The 9199-nt window shown below is 42.3% G+C and overlaps 1 protein-coding gene across 1 annotated transcript; it reads left to right on the top strand.

The window, feature by feature from the left end:
- The first annotated feature begins 3229 nt into the window (after window positions 1–3229).
- On the top strand, window positions 3230–4193 carry LOC143297519 (forkhead box protein B2-like). The gene is made up of 2 exons (XM_076609919.1): window positions 3230–3794; window positions 3882–4193. Exons 1-2 carry the CDS (start codon window positions 3288–3290, stop codon window positions 4191–4193), a joined length of 819 nt encoding a protein of 272 aa, XP_076466034.1. The 5' UTR covers window positions 3230–3287.
- Window positions 4194–9199: the final 5006 nt, after the last annotated feature.

Here is a 9199-nt window from a genome sequence, read left to right as displayed (position 1 = left end):
CCCTGTTCACCCTGAAGCTTAGAGAGCCTAGACTGGCAGATTCTACTATAATATTATGATTTCAAGTTTTGTCTATCTTTCTTCATGTTTTACAGCTTTTTTCGCAACAGCTCACGTGAGGTGAACGTGAGAGAAATAATGGGACACAAAGGTTACTCAGCGTTCGTGTCGACAGATCATTTCAGGTAAGTCAGCATAGGTGAGACAGCGAGGTAGCTGACGACTCGTATAATCAATACAGGTTTGCATTGTGTATGGGTTGTTCAGACTACTGCGAGACAACTGGCTACTGACTCGGGGGGGGAAATCTGCACAGGGTGTCCGCTTGAGGGTGGCCCCAGGTCACTGGTTATTGATTGGCACTTTTGGAGACCTGTCTCCTGCTGAACTGTTCTTGTTGTTTGTTGAAATCATTTTGCCCTTTATGCATCTTTCATTTTGTATCATATCTAAAATGTGCTTACTTTTCCGTTACACACACACACGCACGCACACACGCACACACACACACACACACACACACACACACACACATGCATACATGCATATACAATCGAATTTGTGTTTAGGCTAGTGTTTCATGCATACATTAGGTAGACTCTGAGGGCTCTGATTAGTGGGTTGGGTTTATGCATAGGTCAGCCATCTGCTCCTTAAAAGAAAAAAAGTGGTGTAGCGTATATGGGTCAGCCCGCACGCTTTGACGCCTCCTTGAAACTGAAACTGAAACCTTTGTCCAGGACGTTTCCAAGAGATTTTTTTCCACAGATTATAAATAACAGTTAATGCGAAAAAAGAATGCCTTGTGGCATAAAACAAACAACAAATATCTAACACACATTGATTCAGCGGCTATAAAACAAGAGAGCTCAGTTTCCCTGCTGGAATGTTGGGTTGCTTTTCAATTATTGACAGCATCTACACCTTCTGGAAATCCTGCCCCAGAAATATAATCGTTTTTACTGTTCTACCCTGACCCCACTTTCTTTTCTGTATGTTTTTCACCCCTTTGTGGCTAGGTCCTTTTGTCGCTCATTAACCCCTTCAGTGCCCCAGGACGAAGTATTCATCCACATCATTGCAGGAATTATCGCAAAATCATTAAATTCACGAGAAAATGTCATAACTGGATATTGTACTTATTTTCCTTTCAGTAATGGAAACTACTTTCGTTCAGTAGTTTGCATAGTGCAATTAAAAAAAAATTTTTTTTTTTTTTACCTCCGTGACCAAAATCCCTTGGCAAATAGTTGTAACTGAGCATGAAATATGCTTGGCACTGAGAGGGTTGACATGTTTCTTTGGCCCAACGCTTGGCTTACTCGTATATCAGAATTTGACAGAAGCAAACAGTTGGGCATAGAATAAAGTTAGAGCTGTCTGGTCAATAGTTTCTCTTCTGCAGCAGGAAGTCATTTACAGCTTGGTCTTTCGTGAAGGACTACGACTCTCAAACGAGGAGGCAAGCTTGCACTGGCTCTTAGTGCTGCAGCCTTGGGGGCTTGTTGGCCTTTGGGGGCACCATCCCAACGGTGCCTGTTCTAAAAACCCTCTTGGCCGAGACAGTGGGGATGAATCTTGGGCAAGACAGTCTGTATTACAGTCAAATTCTGGCCCCGATAGTCAGGATAGCAGTTGCCTCCTCTGCTGTCCGGATAGTCGGACACGAGTGACTTTCATACATAGGCCTACATACATTATATCCATTCAGTATTATTTTCCTTTTCCGCTTCTCTCTCTCTCTTTTTTTCTTTGTAATCTATGACCTGCTTGCCAGACTGCACTACTCTGACGACTATGCACACAGAATTGTAAGCTGTCCACCTACCCTGCAGTATTAGTGATTTTATAAACTCCTCAGTTCAGGCAAATGCAGGCAAATTGTGTGTCACTGTTTCTCTGTTCTGATCTGCTCTGCACGCCCAAAGATTATTTCATAACCGATGATGGTCAATGTCAGCAAACTGATCGGTTCTGACTGTTGCTGAAATGTATCAGTTTTTGTCACAAGAGATTTCTCTGACTGGAATTGGGGCTGCTCTCTGCGGTAAGAACGCGATGCCAGCCACTTCCGTGTTATCTCGTTTGTGAGTTGTACTTTGTCATCCTGTCAAAACGAACATCAGATAACAGTATCTCAGTCAGGCAGTAGTTCCAGGCTGCCTTTCTTGTTCTCTTATTCATAAGACGCTCTTGTTTTTGTTGTTGTTGTTTTTAAAATTTTCGTTTTCAGGTTGAACTTAAAGGCTTGGTAAACTGTATTATCACGAACAGACACAGAGAAGAAACCAGAAATATTGTCAAGCAAAAACAAAACAAAACAAGAGAGGCAAGGCCTTCAAGACTCAATTGTGATACACTTAAAAAAAAAAATCCAAGCTTTTTATGTATTGAGTATAATTTCAAAATGTAATGTTTAAGATGAGAAAGATCAGTTTAAAGCAAATTAACTCCCCTAGCATTAATTACAGAGTAATTTCCCTTTTTTTACTATCTGCACCAAAACGTTTGCAAAATAAATAAAACTTCCATGCTTAGGAAAAGAATTTCCTGTTTGAACAAAAAATGAAAAAAAAAATGACTGCTCTAGTTGTTGGGTCAGAATATCAGATCAAAGTGCCAAGTTTAGAGAATACAAAAAATATAAACATAACAGTAAATGCAGTTTGCATATAATTAGGCTTCATTCTTTATTTTTTTGTGCCCATCCCAGAGGTGCAATATTGTTTTAAACAAGATGAATGGAAAGAACTGAATTTTTCCTATTTTTATGCCAAATTTGGTGTCAACTGACAAAGTAGTTGCAGAGAAAATGTCAATGTTAAAGTTTACCACGGACACACAGACACACACACACACAGACAACTGAACACCAGGTCAAAACATAGACTCACTTTGTTTACACAAGTGAGTCAACAAAAACCCAAAACAAAACAATAACAACAAATCCTTTTCTCTCCTCTTAATCTCCACCACCACCACCACCGCCACGACCACCAAGTCCCTTGTTGTTGTAGAAAGAGCCCTCAGTTTGGTCAACGTTGTGTTTCAGCCCCAAGAGCCACGACTCTGCACATTCACACCTCGACGACAGCCGTCAGACGACGTCCCCGGCCAACGGCCAGATGCCCAGACAGCAGCAGGCAGACCTCCACCTGGACACAGCGGCTGTAGCAGCAGCAGCAGCAGCAGGAGCAGGAGCAGGAGCGGCACCGCCAGAGGCGTCATCCAACTCGGACCCCAACAAGACCGATCCAGAGCTGGGGGAAGAGGATGACGACAGCAACATGGACCCCGCCAGGTTCTCCGGAACGTCCACCCTGTCCCAGCAGAACAGGCGGTTCGCCGACGTCAAGCCGCCGTACTCCTACATCGCCCTCATCACCATGGCGATCGAGAACTCGGCCTCGGGCATGATGACGCTGAACGACATCTACCAGTTCATCATGGAGCGCTTCCCGTACTTCAAGGACAACCAGCAGCGATGGCAGAACTCCATCCGCCACAACCTGTCGCTCAACGACTGCTTCGTCAAGGTGCCGCGGGCCCCGGGCCGGCCCGGCAAGGGCAACTACTGGGCACTACACCCCCAGTGCGGGGACATGTTCGGCAACGGCAGCTTTCTGAGGAGGGCCAAGCGCTTCAAGCTGGAGAAGCAGAGGAGCAACGACCCGGCCTACATGCACCACGTCAGCCCTTACGGCCCCTTCACCCTGTACGGCTCCCCGGGCTACAAACCCTACCCGTCCTTCTCCTCAATCCCTCCCTCCTTGGGGGGCTTCACCCAGGGACTTGCGGGTCACCAAGGTCACACCCAGCCCCCTCCCCACCACCAGCAGTATGGAAGTTCCGGCCACGCGCCTCCCCCCCACCACCACCAGTACCCCCCCTCCCCGCAGTCCCTGGGGCAGCCCAAGCTGAACGACACGTCGGGCTGGTCCCCCTCAACCCCCACCGGCTACAACCCCGCGTCCTACTACAACCCGTCTCACGTGAACAATTCTCTGAGCGGGTCGCCCCTGACCACCAGCCCTTACCCTCTGACCTCCATGAACATGTCCATGCCCAGCACCTCCCCCAGCACCCCGCTGAGCTCGTATGGGTCTTCCCTGGCCCCCTACGGCCTGCAGCAGCCGCCCTACCCGTCCTCCCAGTACGGTGGTCACCCACACATGAGACTTCACACCATATGACAGAGGCTGTCGTAGTGACGGACAGGCCAGCACTGATGACTGTGTTTCAACCTCCGTGTTGAAAGCGTCTCTCAAGCCGTGTGTGGAATTAATTAAAGAGAGAATTTAACTGGTGTTTTACGTGTGCGTGTGCGTGTGTGTGTGTGTGTGTGTGTGTGTTATTTGTCTGATTGTTTTTTGAATGAATAAAAACACATCAAAATCAAAAACGTTCACCACCCACTGGGAATGATGACGTGACAATGAACAGTCCTCTCAGACGACGGGAATAAAAAAAAAAAGGACATGCTTCGATCAGTGAACACAAGAACAAAATACTCAGCACAGTTGCGTTAATGAACTGTTTCAAGCTTGGATGAAACAATGCCACCTTCTATGCCGATGTGCTTAGAACCACAGACCATTGTCAGCAACAACAAAAACAAAACCCAAACAAGAGACAAACTACAACAAAAGTAAGTCTCAAATGTGCGTGTGGTCCCTTGATGCTCTGTTCTCGTGGTGACCTTGGTTCACAGTGTCCTCTCCACTCTTCATGTTCGTGAGGAGTTCCTCGTGTCAGGGCCTGTGTGTGTGTGTGTGGGTTGGATGCACTAACGACCCGGGGGGGCGTGGCTGTTGGGAAAGAGTAACCCCGAAATGAGCGACGCCAGAATCCAGTGCCGCGCACAGAGAGCTACCGGAAGTACCATGGCCGGAAACGGAAATCAAAGTGTGGCACGTTGTCGTTTGTTTGTTTGTTTCGGGGGATCTTACAGAATGATTCGGCAATAAATCTGAGGTTTGTTTCATATAGACTGGGTGTGTTAGCCTGTAGATGACTTCTACAATGATGTTTGATGTTTATAAAAGAAAAGCCTCCCCCTCAAAATGGTTTTCAACAAAGAAAAACAAACAAAACAAAACTTTATTTCATTTATCTTTTTCTTTTTTTTAACATCGCAATATCTCGCTTGTCGATAATATGTATTACATGATTTCAGAACCACCCACACTTCATGTGTTCAACAAATGTGAACAAGGTACGATCTCGTTTGTAGTCAAATTACCTGGTGGAGTGTGGGTGTGGGTGGGGAGAGTTGGTGAGGAACAGGAGTGTAAGACTGAAAAAAAAAAAAAAAATCAAACAAATTAAAAAAAAAAAAAGCAACAGGTACTGAAGCTAGCGGGAAAGGAACGGGCTGGGTAAATATAAAAGCCATAATAGCGTGAATTCTGACATTCTGTAACATACGTGTTTTGTCACTGAATCAACGGAAGGTATTCTTGTGTGGCGCGTGCGTGCACGCGTGCGCGCGCGCGTGCGTGTGTGTGCGAGTGTGTGTGTGTGTGTGTGTGTGTGTGTGTGTGTGTGTGCTTAAGACATTATGATGCAAGTACACTTGATGATGAAGAATATTTGTATCAAATACCTTGCGCAATTTTCAGCATTCCTCCTCCTTCTCCTCCTCCTCCTCCTCCTGGGTAGATGGGAAAGGAGCAGAAGAAGAAAAAGCACGACATGAGTCAGAACTAAGAAGAGAAACGAACAGAAGGAATGGAGGAAGAAGAGGAATATAGAGAAGACACAGGAGGGAGGAAGGAGGAAGAAGAGGATGATGGAGAAGAGAGGAAGGAGGAAGGAGGAAGAGAAAGAGGAGGAGGAAAAGTAGTAGGACGAGAAGGAAGAGGAATGCAAGGCCAAACCTTTTGATGCAGAATAGATGTTTGCTTTTTTGCTCTCGAAAATTTATAGTTTAAATTGTTTTTAAACTTTATAGTTCAATTTGTTTTTAACTTTATCAGCATGCACTTAGCGCACGTACAAGAACCCACGGCAACAAAAGTGTTGTTCCTGGCAAAATTCTGTAGAAAAATCCACTTCGATAGGAAAAACAAATAAAACTGCACGCAGGGAAAAAAATGCAAAAAAATGGGTGGCGCTGTAGTGTAGCGACGCGCTCTCCCAGGGGAGAGCAGCCCGAATTTCACACAGAGAAATCTGTTGTGATAAAAAGAAATACAAATACATGTTAATTACCAATCCTCGTCATCAGCAAAACATGTTTATATGTGCCCTCACAATGACTTGTATTCGGATGTTGTCTTTTTTTTAATTTTTTAAACTGATATTTTGTCTCTTCCTTTTTTGACTCACTTGTGTGAGTATGTTTTAACCCAGTGTTTGGTTGTCTGTGTGTGTGTGTGTGTGTGTGTGTGTGTGTGTGTGAGAGAGAGAGAGAGAGAGAGAGAGAGAGAGTGTTAAACTTTAACATTGCCATTTTCTCTGGAAATACTTTGTTTGCCAATACCAAATTTGGCTTAAACATAGTATGAAAAAAAATCTTCACAGTCATATCAATAACAGGTTGAAAGTCTCCCGAATTAAGCCGTATTTCCGAATCTTTAACGGTTTATTTCGTTGATATACGTTCCGAAATCCGAAAATTCTAAAAACCACTTCCCACTGAGGCCAACAAGAAGGTAGGTTGTTTTCGAAAACGACAACCTCGTTTTTCTGGTTAACAATCAATAGGAAAGAAATACAAATCCTGGACAGAACACATACAGTGATACTAACTACACCATCAACGTGTTTACTGCATATAAATATTCTTATAATATAAAATAAAAGAATAATCGAGATATAATAAAACACACACAAAAAAATATGATTTAAACGGCGTTATTTCGTCCACTACAATCACATCTATTTGTTGCAGGAAGAAGAAAACGTCAATTTTGCTTTAACTATTAAATTCAGTCAAATGACGTCATTTGCGCCCCAGCAGTGGGGTATTTGTCTGCTTGCATCGGAACTGAACATGCATGGTTCGATCCCGCTCGCATGCGGTTTTTTGTTGTTGTTTTTGTGTGTGTATGTGTTGTTGTTTTTTTTGTTTTTTTTATAATTTTTTTTTCTTCCAAACTTATTTTATGCATCATATTTAATACAGAGCACTTTTCAACGATTTTTTAAAATCTTTTTTTTTTTTTTTTTCTCTCCTCATGATTCCTTTAGTGGATAAAGTGCGAAGCACAAGTGAGTCTTGAAGGCTTTGCCTCTTGTTTATGTTCCTCCTTTTGTTTTGACTCACTTGTGCTAACAATAATAAGCTACAAGTCTCCCGAGTTTTGCCGTATGCCCGAATCATTAACAGTTTATTTCGTTGATGTTCGGTCCAAATTCCGAAAACCGCTGTTACCCGTTTGCAGCTTCCCGATTGTGTGGTGAGAATACGCCATGACTTCGTTTTTCTTGTTCGCAATTAAAAGCAGAGAAATACACATTCTGGACAGAGCACATACAGTGACACTAACTACATTATTGACGTGTTTACTGCATATGAATATTCTAAAGTGGACACTGAATTAACAAGAATGAACAGAAAAGAAAATATGAATAGACCGTTTCACTGCCTTATCTACACAGCACTGGTCAGTGCTGATCTTGACAAAACATGTTGCAAAGCCTGACGCGATGGCAACGTTTCCTTTACCGCCGAATTAAAAGAACTTCTTGAATAATCATCGACGCGTTTAATGCATTATAAATGTTTGAAAGTGGATACTGAATTAGTGGAAAGACAAAGCTTGTCGATCACGGATCTCTGCCGATCTACAAAAAACGGACATGTAGTGTTTTTGAGGCAATGGGAACATCTCCTTTACCTCGGTCTTGAAAGATTTTTTTTAAATGCCCGAGATATACCAAAATAACATGATTTAAACCGTGTTATGACTTCAGTTGCCGTTGCCAATCTATTCTGCTCAAAGAACATGCTCAAATAATAATTTTTGAACATCAACAGCGAACTCGCGTTTGCACAGTGAGTAAAACCACTCCTCGATCCAGACATTGGTGGATCGAATCTGCATTGAAGCCCCTTATTTTATTTTATTTATTTATTTATTTATTTATAGCAAAGCTGTGTATAATTATAATAATGAATAGAGAACACATTTCAACAAACAATTTTTTATTTTTATAAGGTTTTTTTCTTCTTCTTCTTCAAGTGTGTATCACAAGTGAGATCTTGAAGGCCTTGTCTTTCTTGTTGTTGTTCTTGTTTTCCTTTTTTTGTGTGTGTTGGTTTTAAAACAAACTAACACACAAAAAAGTGCACGGGTTGTATGCGTGATGATGATGATGATGATTGAATACGCATGTCCCAATACCTGTGGCTAGTTGATATTAGTTGTAGTTGTTTTTTTTTTTTTTTTTTTTTTCTCCTGTTGTTGCTGTTGCTGTTTATGATGGATTTCTCAAGGACTGATCAGGGCGATGGGTTTATACGCAGTCCGGGCATTTGCCCAACACATTAGTTCACCCCCCCTCCTTCAACTTACCCCCCCCCCCCCGCCCCCCTTCCCCCATTCATCGCAATTTTTTTTCTTCAAATCGGTTGATATCGTGTTGTGTATAAAGATTAGTCTGCACAGTTTGGAGTCTCATTGAATCTGATTCTGCCTTCATTTCTTATTGCATTCAACCGTGCTTTTTTTTTCTCATGTGGTTTTTGTTTAGTGTTTGTGTATTCTTTGAGAAAAAAGAATAAAAAGATGTTTGTGTATTCTTTGAGAATAAAGAATAAAAAGATGTATATGTTTTGAGAATAAGGAATAAAAAGATGTTTGTGTTTTGAGAATAAAGAATAAAAAGATGTTTGTGTATTCTTTGAGAATAAAGAATAAAAAGATGTTTGTGTATTCTTTGAGAATAAAGAATAAAAAGATGTTTGTGTATTCTTTGAGAATAAAGAATAAAAAGATATTTGTGTATTCTTTGAGAATAAAGAATAAAAATATGTTTGTGTGTGTGTGTGTGTGTGTGTGTGTGTGTGTGTGTGTGAGCGCGCGCAAGTAGATCCTTTGATTACATGGTTGTTCGTGGAAATTTTGAAATGGGTGAAAAGGCCTTTGGATAAATTATCTTCATAATCGTGGAGTTAATGACACCGATTCAGTTGCATAGAGTCACTCTCAGAGCTGTGCATAGAAGCACACACACACACACACACACACAC

This window comes from Babylonia areolata, chromosome 22 (assembly GCF_041734735.1).
Source record: "Babylonia areolata isolate BAREFJ2019XMU chromosome 22, ASM4173473v1, whole genome shotgun sequence".
In the NCBI taxonomy this organism is placed as follows: Eukaryota; Metazoa; Mollusca; class Gastropoda; order Neogastropoda; family Buccinidae; genus Babylonia; species Babylonia areolata.
This window is presented reverse-complemented; position numbering and strand designations above follow the sequence as displayed.